We start from the raw sequence: 20,845 nt of genomic DNA, 5'->3' as shown, positions 1-20,845 counted from the left end.
CTCTCCTCTCCTCTCCTCTCCTCTCCTCTCCTCTCCTCTGATCCCCTATACTATTGCTCCCCCACTTCTTCTCTTTTTCCCCTATCTTACTTTCACTCCCTGTTTCAACCCAACATACAGCTCACTAAAATAAGCATGACCTTACATATTCATTTTCCAGTCTAAGATGTTATATTCTTAATTCCTATCTACAGAGATGTGGTATATGCCTTGTTTTGGTTCATAGGTTCATGGCCAAAAAAAGGAATCAAATATTGCTAGTGAATAAGGCTTAAAACTTATGCTACAAGTGAGGGAAGTTTGTCTGTCTGTGACATCTGACACCCCATCACCTTCCAGAAATATTCAGATGATGGGGCTAAGTGGTGTCTCCTTCCTCCCTCCCTCCTCCAGGTGCCTCAGTTGCAAAGGTGCATGCTCCGTTGATAAGGATGATTTTTCCTCATAGAAGAGGGGGGGTCACAGGTGAAGGGTATATGAACAACTGAAATCTCCTGTTATAATCTCTAAACATACTCTGTAGTGATGTTTTCAGATCTACTGCATGGCTGTTCACAATTCTATCCCTCACTTACATTCACAATTACCTTACTTCCTAACGTTTCCACTGGGTGTTAAAAACATGTCTTATTGATGCTTAAATTATGATTATTTAAAATACTTTCTGTGATTAGCATAAATGTTTCTTATGTGAGTGTGAGTGTGTATGTACACGTGTGTGTGTGTGTGTGTGTGTGTGTTTGCATACAATGACATGCATGTTAAAATGACAAGACAGCACATAAAATTTTGTATCTATCCATTATTCCATTACATGGGTTCCAGGTATTGAACACAGTTGTCAAGCTAAGTGGCAAGAAACTTTACACACTGAACCATCTTGTATGCCCTAATGTGTGATTTCGTGATGTACTGCACTTACATTTTTTTTTAAATTTCTTTCCTTATTTGTGCTGAATTTGATGATTATGATATAAATGTTAGATGATGTAATGCTACTATTTGCATGCTATCATTGCTCTTCTAGTCTGTTCGATTTTCTTGAAATCTTTCATGGAATTACTGCTGCCAAAATGAAATTCCAATAGTTGAATATATTATGTTTTTCTTAACAAAAGGTGTATTGGTAGGAATACCAATAAAAGGTCTTCCATATTCCTAATTTATAAGAATATTTTCAGAAGGGTTTTTTGGTTTTTTTTTTTTTTGGTTTTCTGGCTTTTTGGTTTTGTTTGGTTTGGTTTGGTTGTTTTAATTTTTTGTTTTTTGGTTTTTTTGTTGTTTTTGTTTTGTTTTGTTTTTGTTGTTTTTTGGTTTTTTGGTTTGTATTTATTTATTTATTTATTTATTTATTTATTTATTTAGAGACAGGTTTTTCTGTGTAGCCCCGGCTGTCCTGGAATCCACTCTGTAGACCAGACTGACCTCAAACTCAGAAATCCACCTACTTCTGCCTCCCAAGTGCTGGGACTAAAGGCATGTGCCACCACTGCCTGGCATATTTTCAGTTTTTATTCGGGATGATGTATAGGACCCCTTTTGTATCTAATTATCAAAGTAATCCCATCTATTTCTGTAGGTAGTACAGGAAAGATAAATGTCTACAATTGTTAACTCCATATAACACTTTTTTTTTTTTTTTGAGACTGGGTTTCTCTGTATAGCCCTGCCTGTCCTGGAACTCACTTTGTAGACCAGGCTGGCCTAGAACTCAGAAATCCACCTGCCTCTGCCTCCCGAGTGCTAGGATTAAAGGCATGTGCCACCACACCCAGCTTCATATAACACTCTTAATGTTGTAGCTTATATGATGAATTCGTTCTATGTTTGTCTGTGAGACCACCTTCACAATACTTAGATTTTTTTATATAACATGGTTGGTTATCTTTTTATCAATGTGTTAAATAGCCTGGGAAACAACTTAAGAAAACAAATATTTCCTTGGTTTGTATTTTCACAGGTTTTGGTTTGTGATAGTGGATATGGCATGCTGATTCCTGTGGCAACCAGAAAACTATTCATCTAGGTTTGCAAACAATATCTAACTTTTAAAGGGTTCAGCCCTGATTTAGGTATGTCGAGAGCAGAGGGTAGCTTTTAGAAGTCCTTCTTCTCCTCCCTCTGTGTGAGCATATAAGAGGTAGAGCTGTATCGATAGCTTGCACGTTAGAATCATGAACTACCACTGTCATTAGGAGGATACTAGGGCAGACATGGATTGGCATGATGTACTTTTATGTATACATGTATGTATTGTGTATGTTTGTATGCATATACTTTTCAGGTGTATGAAGTCTGAAGAGAAGTCACTTGGAGTTGGATTACATACATTTTGCATAAAAATATTCGGTATGAAGAATTTTCTAAACACATCAGACCAATATTAAATATTTAGTAAACCAATCGATTTTCTCTGAACAACAACAACAACAAAAAAGCAAATTTATTGTCAACCCAAACACACCTCTTATGCTAAAGGAATGAGATGGATCATTCTTAAATCAAACAAGAGTCAGCAGGACACATAAGATCATAGATTTGGGTCATCCAAATGTTCTGTCCCCAGATAGAGATAGTTGGCAATGTTTGTAGTTAGAGAACAAAGAGATGCATAAGCAAGGTTCATGTCAAATATATCTGTGATGACAACAGGTAGGTTGTTTACAGCAAGTGTGGAATTCTGTGCTGTAGGCTCAGATGTTATCGCTTGGCATTCTTAGTGTTTATGTGGGTATATGTTAGGGGCAAGTTAAAACAATACAATCCAAACTACTTCATATAATATTCAGATGGAGAATAAGGCCAGATACACAGATGAGCAATGAATGATAAATAAGAGAGATAAAGATAATTTGTCTCTGTATCAGTGATATCACAACTCTCCCAATCCAGAGTGACTCATGATCTTGTAGCATCAGTAAAGTAAGTGTGTTCTGCCCACTTTACCTGAACTTCAGTTTACAAACCCTTCTGTTTAGAACTGGCTACTTGCAATTAGACTGAGAATGAAGTAACTATAAAAGATGAACAAAATACTTCATTTGTTCTTAAGTAACTTGCTTTAATTAATTACACCTTTTGTCTTTTAGTAGATTCAAAAATAAAATAAGAAGGAGATGGTTGTTTTAGTTAGACTGATAGCAAACCATCACAAGATGTTTCAGAAAATTCATGAGGTTCATGAGTATGAAGTATCAATGAATATTTTCTTCACAAATTATAGTTTGTATTTGTTTTGATCTAGAAAATTTACATTGACTTATAATTCCTAAAAGTAAATTTAGAGCATTTGATTCACTATTTATTATATTGATTTTTTTAGTAGAGAAATTGAAGTATTTGCAAATAAAAATAAGCACATCTCTCTCTGTTCTTTCTTCCTGCCAATGAGCTGTTTTTCTTTTTCTTTTCGTTGCAGCTAGCATTCCAGCACCTATTTACTTTGGAGCTTTGATAGACAGAGCCTGTTTACACTGGGGAACTCTGAAATGTGGTGTGAAAGCCGCATGCAGGATATATGATATAAATAGTTTCAGGTAAAGATAACTTTGAGATCTAATTTTATGGTGCATAAAATGTCTCTGTTCCTATTTAACATGTTCTTCAGTGATAATATTACCTTGACATCATTTTCAGAATGGGTATGGACGCTATAACTTTACTGTTTATATGTTTTAATATTTTCCATTTTTTCAAAGGATATATATGTGGGGTGTGTGTGTCTGTGTGTGTGTGTGTGTGTGTGTGTGTGTGTGTGTGTGTGTGTGAATGCAAGGTGTCTGCCAAGAGGCCCTAAAGGAGTTGGGAAGAGCTACATCTTTAAGTGAACTAGCATGGCAGAATACCAGAGATTAAAATTAAAAAAAAGACAGCAAGATACAGTCAGAGGCATAGGACAATGGTGCTATAGGTGGGAACAAAACCTTTTAACTTCTACCACCCCCTTTTTTTATGGACAAAGAGGAGGGACTCTTTCCCTCTTCAGTGGTCAGATAACAGAGTCTCATTTCATTTGGGGAAAATGTATTCCGGTATTTGAGCTGCTGGAAAGTTCACAGAACTCTTACTCTTGCAGTCAGGCTAGAAAAGACTCCTCAAAAATTTTAGTACCTTTTCAGCTTAAAAAGGGTATACTGATAGTCATCTGTAATTCCAATGCCAAAGGCACTGCATACAGACGATGCATATGCACACAATGCCCATACACATAAAATAAAATGATCTTAAAAAAAGACTACAGCATCCTAGTCTTGCTGATTGTTATCTTAAGCTGTTTACTTAAATCTTACAACATTATTAAACTTAATGTAAACTATTTTAATGACTTAATTTCTGATTTTTAAATTAATTTTATTAATTAGGTATTTTCTTATTTTACATTTTAAATGCTATCCCAAAAGTCCCCCATACTCCCCCCCTACCCACCCACTCCCACATCTTGGCCCTGGTGTTCCCCTGTACTGAGGCATATAAAGTTTGCAAGACCAAGGGGCCTCTCTTCCCAATGATGGTCGACTAGGCCATCTTCTAATACATATGCAGCTAGAGACATGAGCTCTGGGGGTACTGGTTAGTTCATATTGTTGTTCCACCTATAGGATTGCAGACCCCTTTAGCTCCTTGGGTACTTTCTCTAGCTTCTCCATTGGGGGCCCTGTGTTCCATCCAATAGCTGACTGTGAGCATCCACTTCTGTGTTTGCCAGGCACCAGCAAAGCCTCACAGGAGAGAGCTATATCAGGGTCCTTTCAGCAAAATCTTACTTGTTCTGTTATTTGGTTTGGTTGTTTATCTGGTGCTAGGAACTGAACCCTGGGTCCTTGATGCATATATTTACCAGTGAGCTACAACTTTTGACCCAATTATGAACTTAAAATTATGTCTCCTAATTTCTCCCTTTTATAAGCCACCGTGTGAGCACTGTGAATGGATCTAGGATCCTTTAGGACCAACCAGTGCTCTTAAGTACTGAGCCATATCTCTGGCATGACAAAAATTTAAAGACCAAAATAGCATCATTTTTTAAACTTTTGGAAGAGAGAGGTGATACAGGTCCTAGTCCAAGACATTTTTTAAAGCATTCTGAAAATGTTTTGAATTTAATTTTAAATAGGACAGAACTGAAAAGAGTAAAATGATTTTAAGTTTGGGAAAAGGTGTAAGCAATAGAACGTCTCAGGGAAAGAATAAAGCACATGCCAGGTGTACCTAGACAACCTTCTGCTTAAGGCTGATCAGAGGTGAAGACAGAATTGAATTTGCTGCTTAGAAATAAGGAGATAGTAGAGAAGAAGGGAAACAGAAATTTAGTTTTCTCTGTAAGACATTTGGGGAAAAGCAGCACACTAACCATGATCTGATTCACCTTCAACTCTTGCTTTCTTCCCCTTCACACGCCACATTGCACATTGTTTTATCCTACTCTGAAGTGATCGCTTGTATTTCACTCTTTCTTAGTCATATCACTTCATACTGGTTTTTTGTTGTTGTTTGTTTTGTTGTGTTTGTTTGTTTTCTGGTGTTTAGGTTTTTTTTTTTTCATTTTTTCTTTTTTGCTATTTGTAAGATGTCTTTTCCTCTGCCCCATCTTGTTCAGGTCAAACTCCATTGTTACTCTAAAGTAAGGTACACTGTACCTTCCTAATGCATGAATAAAAAGAAATAGCATTTTTAAAAAGTTATGCTGAGCGCTGTAGCCAGAACCTATCTTCAGAAGCGACCTACTATCTATATTTGTCAGCTGCTTCTCTTTAGAAAACTCAGAGGGTCCCCACTGCACTTAGTGGTTTACCTTGCAGATGCAACTCAGTTCAGTAGAGGGTTAGTGGTACAAACCCACAGAGAGTGTCACAAAGATGTTTCCACACATAGAAATAACTGGATATGTTACCCTCAAGAAGCAGGAAACCAGAGAGCTGGCCTCCTGAGATCAGGCTGTATCCAGTTGGGTGTGGCTTCATGCTGCTGCTTTGACTTAGAGCCCTCACCTACATGTTTTCACACTATCCTCAGTGTTGTATAGGCAGCTGTCACTAACACTAAAGGGGAAGAACTGTGGGTTCCCTGCTATCCCACCCCCCGGCTTCATGACAGTCTGATCGTTAGCTAGACTCTGGCTGTTTACTTGCTTGCCCTCTAGGCCAGCAGGTCCAAGGAAATAAAAGGAGAAACTTTGTTTGACAAAGGCTGTACTGTGCTTCTCCTTGTTCCTAAAACTTCTCAACTAGATGGAATTTTGCCTCTTTCTAGGTATTCTCATACATGCTATGTTTCTGGATGAGCACTATACTTAAAATACCTGCAAGAGAAAGTGCTGCCACTTCCCTTTCTACAGTGTTGTATGGCTGAGGTGTCTGAGATCCCATTCCTGGTCTGGGATAGCTAGATAAACAGTGAGGTGGAAGGACTCAACTACTGTCAGCATATTTGTATGGGTTAAATTTCCAGCTGCCTTGACAGCCCCACAATGGTGGACTCTAACCCAGATGTATGAGAGAGTTATCCTTCCCTTTCTTAAACTGATTTTTTTCAGGGTCTTTTATCACAATGTCAGGAAAATAAACTAAAGTATTTGTTAATCTATTCTCCATCTAGAGAAAATTTTAATTGTATTTCTAAATTCTTATATCTGAAGTCTTAAGCATCTACTTAAGCATCTATACACTGTACTAATACTTCCCTTCTATAGAAATACACATGATCATTTTCTCTATACTTATGAGATTTTCTGCCTAAAGAATAGTGACACGCACTGTAGTTTGGTTTTTCTCATTTCTATTAATGTCATCAAAATAATGTCCCATGAACTGTTCACAGGCCAATGTTATCCACACAAACCTTCACTGGAATTTCCTTCCCAGGGACTCTAGATTGTATGAAGGTGACAACACTATTCATCACACCAGATTTTACATAAATATGTTGAGAATATGAAGGAATACTTTCATAGTTATTTATAAATAGAGATATTTTTAAAATACCTATTATCAAAACATATTAAGATACTTTTATCCAATTTGCAAAGAAAATAGACTTAAAAATGAATATAAGTTATTCTGCAAAATATTCTAAGCAGGATAAAAGGGAAAATTCGCTAATCTATTTCTGGAAGCTTATGTAGTCTTCATGTTTAACTGAACAAGTTCAGCAAATAAAAATAACGTGGGGCTAAAGAATGGCTCCGGGGTTAAGAGCTCTTAATGTTCTTGCAGAGGACATGAGTTCAATTCGCACAACCCATATTGGGCAGATTATAAAACCCTCTTAATCCAATTCAGATATCCAGGACTCAGGACCACACACCCACATAGAGACATATACATATACATAGTTAGAAGTAATTTTAAAATTATCAGATAAGTTGGTTACTATACATGCTAAATTAAGCATGCAAATTGAGAAAAATAAATCTACTCACATATAAAAATGACTAAGATTACTAATTTTAGATAGCCAGGGATTTCAATATCATAAAATCTATTTGTTTACCATAGCATACAGATGCTGGAAAGAAAAGAAAACATGAAAAGTTTTTTCAGCAATGTCTTATACATGTGTGATCAAACTTTGTGTAAACAAAACAGAAAACTTTCCTTAACCTGACATAGGGTTTTATAGACTTAGTATATAAGAGAACAGGCAATGATGGCAGAGGAGGCATGGTGGTGCAGTGTGAGGTCATCTTGCCTGCTTTTTCAGGAAGCTCTAAGTTCTAGAAGACCAGAGGATGGTGGTCACATTCACAGTGGAAATCCACTATCATCTAAATTTTTCTAAAAATATCCTCAGAGACACACCCAAAGATGAATTTCAATAATGACATAAAATCCAGTCAAGTTGACAATGAAAACTAGCCATCACCCAAATGAAGAAAATACATTAAAATTTTATGATGGAAAAAAATCAACATTTTAACAAACAGAATTAATAACTCAGCAAACCAGATCATAAAAAGGACATGGAGAAAATAATCATCAGGTTGCTTTAAAGGAATAAATGATCTGTAAGAATATGCAAACCTAGCTTTCACTGAACACATGAAGATTTAATGCTGATGAGTTCTGTTCAATAGGTACCTTTTCTTTGGGCTGCCTGCTACACTAACAGGATCGAGCTATCTCCCTGCATTCTTCCTTCTAAGACTTATGAGGAAATTCCAGTTACCTGAGGACACTGGCTCTTCAGAAACTGAACTTGCAGAGATGAAGCTCATAGAGAAGGAAGACAATTGCACAGATGTGCACAGAAGTCCTAAGGTCGAGAGTGATGGAGAACTGAAAGCTAAGCTGTAATGAGTTTTCTACTGCCCTGTGCAAGGTCATGAACAGAATGCACATTTCACTTTCTTTTAATCATGGGATAAATCATAGCTTATCCTTAAGGGCCTCAAAAGTTATTTTGACTCATTATAAAAATATTTACCGATAATATTTTCTGAGGGTTGGTGTAGTGCTTAAGATTTTTCCCAGGGAAGACTTGTATGGAAACCTCCATGCAGAACTTTAAAAATGCCTTCATTATCGAACAGCATTTTCTCCTTTAACTCAATCAAGGGAAGTGTGTATTTCCCACACATCTACAAATAGATTCGAAACCTTCCTATCCCAAAGGCAGTGTTTAAATGTATTGAATTACACTTCAATGCTGGACGTATTGATAGCTCAAAATATGCATTCTGGTTGTGCCTCATTAAAATTTGACACAATAAAATGTGCCATGTTTTTTTAGATTTATCCTTTGAATGTGCAAGATGCCTGCATACGACATTTTACTATAAATTGTAATTAATAAACTTGAAGGTACACATTTCAAACAAAACCAAGTTGTAGTTGTTTGGATGAGAAAAGTCCCTCCCTTCTAGGTGCAGGTATTTAGATATTTGGTTTCCAGTTAGTAGTTCTGCTTGGGAATGGTTGGGCTTGCATCCTGAGTACAGGAGGTAAATCACTAGGGTAGCATTGAGAGTTGAAGGCCACGCCCTACTTCCAGTACTGCTCTCTGCTTTGTGTTTTGGCTGATAATGTGAAATCTCAGCTTCCTGTTCCAGTCCCTTTACCTGCTGCCTGCTGTCATTCCTTGCTATGAGTGACTAGAGACATACAGCGAAATAAATGCTTTTTTTGTGTATGTTACTTTGTGGATTGTTACCACAGTAGTGAAAAGAAACTGAAACAAAAATCATCTTATTTTGTAACTGATAAAGAATGAAGAGATTATTTTATGGAAAAACAAGCCTTTTTGTTTTAGAGCTGTGGCTGAAGATAGATATATTACAAATTTATAAAATGATAAATCATATATATAAATTAAATTTATACAATACATATGTTATAATATGCATAATATATAAAGTATATAAAGTGGAATAAATCCCTAAAGATCAGGAGGATGAAGGAGGAAGAGAAAGGGTAGAGGTCATTATACTATGTTTATTTATGCACAGTTAAGTGAGAATGTCTACAAGCTGGAGCAGATTAAAGGCAAGTACAATCTCTACAGCTCTTTGTGGCAGCCAGATTATTTATGGGAGCCTAGGGTAACAGATGTCTGTTACATGAACTGAGACCAATACACTTCCAAGAAGGAAATTTACACTTGGTTCATGCTTCCAGAGGTCTCAGGCCATAATAACTTGACCTTGCTGCTTTGGGCTTCTGTCTATGCAGCACTTTGGGGAAGAAACTCATAGAAAGGAAGCTGCTGACCTAACATTGGATAAGAAGTAGAGAGAAGAGTATTGGAGGAACCAGGAACCTAGTACCTCTTCCAATGTCTTATCATTCACCCAAATTCCCTTGCTAGGCTCCACGTCTTAATGCTTCCACAAACTGTCAATAGCTGAAGACTAAGATTTTAACACATAGGATATGGGAAGATAGTCTAAACCCACTCAACAGCAAAAACAAACAAACAAACAAACAAACAAAGTAGAGAACCCAACTGAATGGCTTTCTACAGTTATCTTCCAGGTGTTATGATTTCCTGAATTAGTGAGTTTGTATTATAAAAGACTTGTGGAGATGTAGAGATGGGTCAGCAGTATTCATCATGTGCTGCTCTTGCTCAGGATCTGAGTTCAGTTCCCATCATCTACATTAATAGTCTCCTAAGCAGCTGTGACCCCACCTCTGGGTGATCTGATGCCTCTGACCTCCCAGGTGTTCCCATGGATATGCCCAGTGCCTGGGAATCACCCTTACGAAAGAGGTAGTCTTTCTGTCTAAGAGCACAGGGCCTTCCTTGATACCTCATGGTGAGGAAATCAGTCTAGAAAACACATTAGAAAGCATTAGAGTGATTGGAACTTTTCATGGTGTCCATGAGGTGTGTAAAAGTGGGTTAGTCTCATCAGGGTCTGATCATTGTACATGAGACAGATGTAGAGGAGAGGAGGAGGGATGACCCAGGGAGACTGCTGGTGAACTAGTTTACAATTTTGCATTGTTATGTGTTTAGACTTGACAGAATACCTGATAGTTCACAACTGGTTGAACTATAATCCCAATGTAACCAACACTGCACAAAACTGAAAGTCAACACCATAAACACAGAAGCTGGAAAAATAAATAGAAAGGGAAGGAGAGGCAATAATTGTGTCTTGTTGGCCATGGCATGGAATTGAACTTGATAAGTTTATATTCTATCATATGGGCTTGTTACAAGAGTTGAGTCCACTACAAAGGAATCAGAGACGTTTACAAGATCACAAGTGATTGTATCCAGGCCATTGTGAGAGAAAGCAGGAAGAAAAACAACTCAATTTAAAGAAAAAAGGTTGCTTTAATACAAATCCCTAGGAATCTACACTTTTCCTAGGAAAGGTAATTTTTTAGATAGATAGATAGATAGATAGATAGATAGATAGATAGATAGATAGATAGATTCCACTGGATAGAACAAGAATATGTAGGCTGAGATATAAATTACTTATAGTGAAGTAGTGAAGGAAATTCATAGACTGTAAATAAAAAGTATAGGAACTACCTAAGATCTGCCAATGATTATTGTTCTTTCATTCTATAAATATTTATTTAGGCTTTACTAAATTCCAAGCACAGTAGCAGGTGTTAGGCATCCAAAGATGAATAGTTTGTGATTGTTCTCAGGTAGTCTCAGAAGCAACTGGGGAAAAAAATGGAGTGGTAATAGGTAGCTTTTGCCATGGTGAACTTAATTTCAGGGGGAAGAAAAGGACTGAGGAAAACCATTCTTGGTTCTGGTTGGCGCCAGCCCACTGCCCCTTGGGCGGGAAGTTGGAGGATGGTCCCAAGTTCCCCAGAGGATTCTCCACACCGAAGGCACCCTAGCAAGCCCAGGATCTCACTGAGGAGAGTTGGCCTCCAGAGAGGGCTCTGGCTCAGGTGAGAGCACCATCTTGTATCTCAGGTCTCTCAGAGACCAGTCAGTGCAGAAGAGCGCATGGCCCACAGAAGCAACAGAGCTTCATGGACAGGGTCCCTTCAGGCCTTCATCTTCAGCTAAAAGGTGGATCTGAGCTCCAGACCTCTGTGTGCCTTCCCTGCAAGAGGAGAGCTTGCCTGCAGAGAGTGCTCTGACCACTAGGAACTCAGGAGACAGTTGGATTCCCAGGAGTGCTGACAGAGGCTAAGAAAACCACAGGTGGAACAAGCTCCAGCCAGAGACAGCTAGAACATCTAACACTAGAGATTACCATATGGCAAAAGGCAAATGTAAGAATCTTACTAACAGAAACCAAGACCACTTGGCATCATCAGAACCCAATATGCCCACCACAGTGAGTCCTGCATACCCCAACACTCCCAAAAAGCAAGATTCAGATTTAAAATCATATCTCATGATGCTGGTAGAGGATTTTAAGAGGGCTTTAATAACTTACTTAAAGAAATACAGAAGAGCACTGTTACACAGGTAGAAGCCCTTAAAGAGGAAGAGCAAAAATCTCTCAAAGAATTACAGGAAAACACTGCTAAACAAGTGGAAGAACTTAAAAAGGAAACACAAAAAAATCCCTTAAAGAATTACAGGAAAACACAACCAAACGAGTGATGGAATTGAACAAAACCATCCAATATCTAAAAATGGAAGTAGAAACAATAAAGAAAACCCAAAGGGAGATAACTCTGGGGATAGAAATCCTGGGAAAGAAATCAGAAGCTATAAATGCGAGCATCAGCAACAGAATAATAGAGATGGAAGAGAGAATCCCAGGCAAAGAAGATTCCATAAAAAACATGGACACAACAATCACAGAAAATGCAAAATGCAAAAAGATCCTAGCTCAAAACATCCAGGAAATCCAGGACACAATGAGAAGAGCTAACCTAACCATAATAGATATAGTTGAGAAGGAAGATTTTCAACTTAAAGGGCCAGCAAATAACTTCAACAAAATTATAGAAGAAAACTTCCCNAACCTAAAGAAAGAGATGCCCATGAACATACAAGAAGCCTACAGAACTCCAAATATACTGGACTAGAAAAGAAATTCCTCCCGACACATAATAATCAGAACAACAAATGCACTAAATAAAGATAGAATATTAAAAACAGCAAGGGAAAAAAGTCAAGTAACATATAAAGGCAAATCTATTAGAATTACACCAGACTTCTAACCAGAGACTATGAAAGCCAGAAGATCATGGACACATGTTATACAGACCCTAAGAAAACAAATGCCAACTCAGGCTACTATAACCACCAAAACTCTCAATTACTATAGATGGAGAAACCAAAGTATACCATGAAAAAACCAAGTTCACACAATGTCTTTCCATGAATCCAGCCCTTCAAAGGACAATAAAGGGAAAACTCCAACATGAGGATGGAAATTATGCCCTAGAAAAAGCAAGTAAGTAATACTTCAACAAACCTAAAAGAAGATAGCAGCAAGAACAGAATCCCAACTCTAACAACAAAAATAATAGGAAGCAACAATTACTTTTCCTTAATATCTCTTAATATCAATGGACTTAATTTCCTAGTAAAAAGACATAGACTAACGGACTGGCTACATAAACAGGACTCAACATTTTGCTGTATACAGGAAACCCACCTCAAGAACAAAGACCGACATTACCTCAGAGTAAAAAGATGGAAAACAATTTTCCAAGCAAATGGTCCAAAGAAACAAGCTGGAGTAGCTATTCTAATATCAAGTAAAATAGACTTCCAACCCAAAGTTATCAAAAAAGACAAGGAGGGGCACTTCATACTTGGTCAAAATTAAAATCTTCCAAGAAATCTCAATTCTGAATATCTATGTTCCAAATGCAAGGGCAGCCACATTCATTAAAAAACCTTTAGTAAAGCTAAAAACACACATTGCACCACATACAATAATAGTAGGAGACTTCAGTACCCCACTCTCATCAATGGACAGATCCTGAAAACAGAAACTAAACAGAGACACAGTGAAACTAACAGAAGTTATGAAACAAATATATTCAACAGATATCTACAAACATTTTATCCTAAAACAAAAAGATATACCTTCTTCTGAGCACCTCATGGTACCCTCTCCAAAACTGACCATATAATCAGTCAGAAAACAGGCCTCAACAGATACAAAAAATATTGAAATTGTCCCNTGCATCCTATCAGATCTCCATGGACTAAGGCTGATTTCATTAATGACGTAAATAATAGAAAGCCAACATTCATGTGGAAGCTGAACAATACTTTACTCAATGATAACTTGGTCAAGAAAGAAATTAAAAACTTTTTAGAGTTTAATGAAAATAAAGCCACAACATACCCAGACTTATGGCACATAATGAAAGCTGTCCTAAAAGAAAAACTCATAGCTCTGAGTGCCACTAAAAAGAAACTAGAAAAAGCATACACTAAAAGTTTGGCAGCACACCTAAAAGCTCTAGAAAAAAAGGAAGCAAATTCACCCAAGAGGAGTAGATGGCAGGAAATAATCAAACACAGGGCTGAAATCAACCAAGTGGAAACAAAAACAACTATACAAAGAATCAACCAAACCAGGAGCTATTTTGGGGGGAGTTTTTGTTGTTGTAGTTTTTTGTTTTGTTTTGTTTTTTGAGAAAATCAACAAGATAGATAAACCCTTAGCAAGACTAACTAGGGGGCACTGGGACAGTATCCTAATTAACAAAATCAGAACTGAAAAGGGAGACATAACAACAGAAACTGAGGAAATCTTAAATATCATCAAATCCTACTACAAAAGGTTATACTCAACAAAACTGGAAAGCATGGATGAAATGGACAATTTTCTAGACAGATACCAGGTACCAAAGTTAAGTCAGGATCAGATTAACAATCTAAACAATCCCATTTTCCCTAAAGAAATAGAAGCACTCATTAATTGTCTCCCAACCAAAAAAAAAAAAAAAAAAAAAAGCCCAGGNCCAGATGGGTTTAGTGCAGAGTTCTATCAGACCTTCAATGAAGACCTAATTCCAATTCTCCTCAAACTATTCCACAAAGCAGAAGCAGAAGGTACTCTAACCANTNCATTCTATGANGCCACAATTACTCTGATACCTAAACCACATAAAGACCCAACAAAGAAAGAGAACTTCAGACCAATTTACCTTATGAATACCGATGCAAAAATACTCAATAAAATTCTCCCAAACCGAATCCAAGAACACATCAAAATGATCATCCATCATGATCAAGTAGGCTTCATCCCAGGGATGCAGGGATGGTTTAATATACAGAAATCCACCAACATAATCCACTATATAAACAAACTCAAAGACCAAAAACCACATGATCATCTCGTTAGATGCTGAGAAAGCATTTGACAAAATCCCAAACCCATTTATGATAAAAGTTTGCAAACATCAGGAATTCAAGGCACATACCTAAACATAATAAAAGCAATATACAGCTGGAATCATGAAAATCAAATAACCCTATTTAAAAAATGGTATACAGAGCTAAACATAGAATTCTCACCTGAGGAATGGCTGAGAAGCACCTGAAAAAAATGTTCAGCATCCTTAATCATCAGGGAAATGCAAATCAAAACAACCCTGAGATTCTACCTCACAACTATCAGAATGGCTAAGATCAGAAATTCATGTGACAGCAGATGCTGGTGAGGATGTGGAAAAAGAGGAACACTCCTCCATTGCTGGTAGGATTGCAACCTGGTACACTCACTCAGGAAATCAGTCTGGCAGTTTCTCTGAAAATTGGACATAGTACTACCAGAAGATCCATAAATACCTCTCCTGGGCATATACCCAGAAAATGTACCAACTGGTAATAAGGACACTTGCTCCACTATGTTCATAGAAGCCTTATTTATAATAGCCAGAAGCTGGAAAGAGCCCAGATGTCCCTCAACAGAGGAATGGATACAGAAAATGTGGTACATTTACACAATGGATTACTACTCAGATATTAAAAACAATGAATTTATGAAATTCTTAGACAAATCGATGGATCTAGAGGATATCATCCTTAGAGAGGTAACCCAATCACAAAAGAACACATGATATGCACTCACTGATAGGTGGATATTAGCCTAGAAACTTACAATACCCAAGATACAATTTGCAAAACACAAGAAGGAGGACCAAAGTGTGGATACTTCATTCCTTCTTAGAAGGGAAACAAAATACCCATGGGAGGAGTAACAGAGACAAACTTTGGAGCTGAGATGGAAGGAAGGACCATCCAGATACTGCCCCACCTGGGGATCCATCCCATAAACAACCAACCAACTCAGACACTATTGCATATGCCAGCAAGATTTTGCTGACAGGACCCTGATATAGCTGTCTCTTGTGAGGCTATGTCAGTGGCTGGCAAATACAGAAGTGGATGCTCACAGTCATTAATTGGATGGAACATAGGACCCCTAATGAATGAGCTAGAGAAAGTACTCAAGGAGCTAAAGGGGTCTGCAACCCTATAGGAGAAACAATATGAACTAACCAGTACCCCCCAGACCTTGTGTCGCTAGTTGCATACTTAGCAGAGGATGGCCTAGTCAGCCATCAATGGGAGGAGAGTCCCTTGGTCTTGCAAAGATTATATGCCCCAGTACAGGGCAATGCCAGGGCAAAGAAGCAGGAGTGGGTGGGTTGGGGAGCAGGGCACAGAGAGGGTATAGGGGACTTTTGGAAAGGAAACTAGGAAAAGGGATAGCATTTGAAATGTAAATGAAGAAATTATCTAATAAAAATTAACAATAAAAAAGAATTTGATAACTAAGATTGCTAAATCATGTTTTTGAAGTGAACAAATAAATTGATTTTATATATTTATAAAAACAATTATTGGTATGGCATTCTTAAGGCCAACCAATTCCCTCATTTTCTCTATCCCCCCTTCAAGATATCTCAGTGCCTATATTCAGCAGGAAGTATTTAGGAAGAATCACCATCCCAGTTCCCTGAGCTTGGGGGCTGGAGGTGATTATTCTAAGGTTATCTTTATGGGGAATTCAGAAATTAACAGGGAGGATATAAATAGAATTGATTGTGTAGACATAATTCCATTTGGTAGAAATTCTTATATTGATACAAAGTTGAAGTTATAATTTCTTACGTTGGTACAGAATCAATTTTGATACAGAATCAAAGATTTCATTGGTATAAATTTCCTATTGATATAAGATTGAGATTAATATTGTTACTCCCATATAAGTATTGTGCATATACAATGCACTTAAAAATACAAGGCTTAGACACAGTCATTCTATAAATGCTATCATAAACTAACTTCATATGACTAAACATACGACTGCCTGATAGCAAATTTTTGACACTGAGCTAATTGCTAGTGTGTTTGCAAGATATTTTATATAGAAATATCTGAGAGTGGCTAATGGATGACAGTCCATATTACTTACATAGATAGTTGGTTTTCAAAAATGCCAGAAATCCACAGAATGGGACATTTAATATATTTATTCATTTATTGTTTAGACATATCGACTCCTAACAGCTTCCCATTCATGGATTCAAAGAACAAACTGAGCATCCCTACCTCCAGGCAAGGTTGTACAATGGGAAAAGGTAGTCACTGGGCAGAAATTGCATATTTCTTCTACAGACCTGTACTGTTCATGGAAAGACAGAAGTTACAGAGTAGGTCAGGTTAGTTCTGCAGAGACAAAATAAGTTAGTCCTTAATATTCCCGGTTTCAAAGATCTGTCAGATGATCCTGGGCCAAGTGGCCACCTTTTGATGCTCCTACTTGCTGACATACAGGGGACCACATAGGTAGGCAGCTGTCTTTACAATCTGTCTCAGTTCTGGAAACTGTGTTAGGCTTCCTATATTTTTAGGTAATATTGGTCATTCTCAAATTTCCGACTGGGTTAAAGACTAATTATAGTCTCATAGCCAACACAGGCTATTTAGCATTGAGAGACCATATTTAAGAGGATAGTTTTAGATAGTATACAAGCTAAATTAGGACATAACAAATATGAAATTATAAGCCTTTTTAGAGTTAAGATAGATAACAGAGTGTTCTTGCTAATTGACAAAAATGATGGACTAGATGTCAAGTGTATCTTACACTTTATAAATTACAAAATGGTAATAGTCATACTAAGTTTATATTTGTGAGAAAAGTTTTCTTTTTATTAAGTTGGACAGAAAAGGTGAGATGTGACAGAACTTTACTGGGTGGGTGAGTAGGCAGGACTTTCAGGTTGAGAAGAGGAAGAGGAAAGGCAGGAGAAAGGAATGATCCTTTTGGATGGCAGGAAGAAGTGAGGCAGACAAAATGTATGAAGCCAGAGGCTGTTGGTTTGAGTGGCAGGTCCAACAGGATCTAATTTAGGATTTAATATAGATTCATTTGCAAAATTAAGATACTAGTTTCTGGGCCAAGTGATTATGTACCTGATGAATCTAAACTAAGATTTTGTGATGTTTTCCTTCATGCAGCAACTCAACTGGGATCCAGAGAAAGAACAGAGCATAGTGTGCAAGAGTACAGCCCAGCCAGCCACAGGAATTTGAAAACACTATGCAGGCATGACAGTGGCCTGCCATGGGAACTTAACAAGCCAGGAAGAGAGGGAGAGCAGAGCTCTGAGTAAGAGAGTCTGCCAGTCTGAGAACAGGCTGATCTGTCTGCCTGTGCCTGGCCAGTGATGGTGTGGGTTGCTTTTTTAAATATTTCACACAACAGAGATCTCTCTAATTTTTTATGAAGTCATTTAGTGCTAAGAACTTTCCTCTTAGCATTGCTTTCATTGTGTCCCATTTGTACTTTCATTTTTATACCTGTCTTTCTGGGTCTGCATTACATTACACAGGATGATATTCTCAATTTCCATCCGTTTGCCTGCAAATTTCATTATCTTTTGTTGTAATAACTGAATAATATTCCATGATATAGATGTACCACTTTTTCTTCCTTTTTATTTTTTATTTATTTATTTATTTATTTATTTTTATTTTTTATTTTTTTGGTTTTTCGAGACAGGGTTTCTCTGTGTAGCCCTGGGTGTCCTGGAACTCTCTTTGTAGACCAGGCTGGCCTCAAACTCAGAAATCTGCCTGCCTCTGCCTCCCGATTAACTCCTCCATTAGTTAGGGTCTTAGAGTAGAGCTATTCCCAATTTTCTGAGAAACTATCTAACTAGTTTCTGAAGTAGTTGTACAAGTCTGCACTCACACCAGCAATGGAGGAGTGTTCCCCTTGCTCTATATCCTTGTAAACAAATGCTATTACTTGCCTTTATTATCTTAGCCATTCTGATGGATGTAATATGGAGTCTCAGCATCATTTTGATTTGCATTTCCCTGATGATAAAGGACATTGAACATTTTTTAAGTGCTTCATGGACATTAGAAATTCTCTGTTGAGAATTCTTTTTAGATCTCTACCCCACTTTTGAATTGGATTATATCGTTTGTTGGTGGCTAATATCTTGAATTCTTTATATATTTTGAATATTGGCCCTCTGTAGAAAATAGGGTTGGTGAAGATCTTTTCCCAATCAGTAGGCTGCCATTTTGTCCCATTGACAATGTCCTTTGCCTTACGTAAGTGTGGTTGTCCTGTATTATATGGCTAATATCCACTAATAAGTGAGCACATACCATGCATGTTCTTTGGGATCTGGGTTACCTTTCAGGACGATATATTCTCGTTCAATCTATTTCCCTTCAAATTTCAAGATGTCCTTGTTTTTAATAGCTAAGTAGCATTCCATTGTGTAAATAAACCACATTTTCCTTATCCGTTCTTTAGTTAACATCTAGGTTGTTTCAAGTTTCTGGCAACTACAAATAAAACTTCTATGAATAGAGTTGTGTAAGTGTCCATGTGGAATGGTAGAGCATTTTTATATCCCCAAGAGCGGTACAGCTGGGTCTTAGGGTAGAACTATTCCCAATATTCTGAGAAACCACCAGATAGAGTTCCAGAGTAATTGTACAAGTTTGCACTCCCACCAGCAATGGAGGAGTGTTCTCTTGCTCCACATACCCACCAGCATTTGCTGTTCTTTGAGTTTTTTATTTTAGCTGTTCTTTTTCTAAAATTGGATATTTTATTTATTTACACTTCAAATGTTATCCCCCTTTCTGATTTCCCTCCCAGAAACCCCCTATTCCCTCTGCCCTCCTCCTGTTTCTATGATTGTGTGCCCCCACCCACCTAACTCCCAGCCCTTGCACTTCCCTGCACTGGGGCATTGAGCCTTCACGGAACCAATGGCTTCTTTTCCCATTGATGCCCAACAAGGCCATCCTCTGCTAAATAGAAGGCAGGAGCCATGGGTCCCTCCATGTGTACCCCTTGGTTGGTGGTTTAGACCTTGGCAGCTCCGGTTGGTTGATATTGTTGTTCTTCCTATGGGATTGCAAACCCCTTCAGCTCCTTCAGTCCTTTCTCAAACTCCTCCATTAGGGACCCCATGATCAGTACAATGGACGGCTATGAGCATCCACCTCTGTATTTGTCAGACTCTGCCAGAGCCTGTCAGAAGACAGCTATGTCAGACTCCTGTCAGCATGCACTTCTTGGAATCCACAATAGTGTCTGGGTTTGGTGACTATATATGGGATGAATCTCCAGGTGGGGCAGACTCTGGATGGCCTTTCCTTCAGTCTCTGCTCCACACTTTGTCTACATATTTGTTCCCATGGGTGTTTTGTTATTCATTCTGAGAAGGACCAACATACCCACACTTTGGTCTTCCTTCTTCTTGAACTTCATGTGGTCTGTGAATTGTATCTTGAGTATTCCGAGCTTTGGGGTAATATCCACTTATCAGTGAATGCATACTATGTGTGTTCTTTTGTGAGGGGGTTATTTTCTAATTCTATCCATTTGTCTAAGAATTTCATGAATTCATTGTTTTTAATAGCTGAGTATTACTTCATTGTGTAAATGTACCACATTTTCTGTATCCATTCCTCTATTAAAAGACATATGTGTTATTTCCAGCTTCTGGCTATTTTAAATAAGGTTGCTATGAACATAGTAAAGCATGTGTCCTTGTAATATGTTAGAGCATCTTTTGGTTATATGATGAGGAGTGGTGTAGCTGGGTCCTCAGGTAATACTACGTCCAGTTTTCTGAGGAACCGCCAGATTGATTTCCAAAGTGGTTGTACCAGCTTGCAATCTCACCAATACTGAAGGAGTGTTCCTCTTTCTCAGGGTTGTTTTGATTTGACATTCTTTAAGCCATCAAAATAATTTATGATAGTTAAATGGTTCTTAAATAAACATGATATCTCCTGAAGCTAAAAGCAATATGCACTCAACCAGGTTTTAAAGTCTATTTGGAACATTAAACATGATAGAAGTTGTTGGTGGGATTGCAAGCTTGTACAACCACTCTGGAAATCAGTCTGGCGGTTCCTCAGAAAATTGGACATAGTACTACCAGAGGATCCAGCAATA

At 37.7% G+C, this 20,845-nt stretch overlaps 1 protein-coding gene across 1 annotated transcript in view; it reads left to right on the top strand.

Moving 5' to 3' along the window:
- The window catches only part of LOC110287589 (solute carrier organic anion transporter family member 1A4-like), a 40,331-nt gene extending 32,040 nt beyond the window's left edge, over positions 1–8,291 (top strand). The window contains exons 10-12 of the mRNA XM_021154165.2: positions 2,285–2,349; positions 3,419–3,536; positions 8,072–8,291. Of these exons, the coding sequence (XP_021009824.1) occupies positions 2,285–2,349; positions 3,419–3,536; positions 8,072–8,291 (403 nt within the window). The remainder of the gene's footprint in view (positions 1–2,284; positions 2,350–3,418; positions 3,537–8,071) is intronic.
- The last annotated feature ends 12,554 nt before the right edge of the window (positions 8,292–20,845 follow it).

This window comes from Mus caroli (assembly GCF_900094665.2).
Source record: "Mus caroli chromosome 6 unlocalized genomic scaffold, CAROLI_EIJ_v1.1 6_unlocalized, whole genome shotgun sequence".
Lineage (NCBI taxonomy): Eukaryota > Metazoa > Chordata > Mammalia > Rodentia > Muridae > Mus > Mus caroli.
Note: the sequence above shows the minus strand (reverse complement) of the source record. Positions and strands in the feature narration are given on the sequence as shown.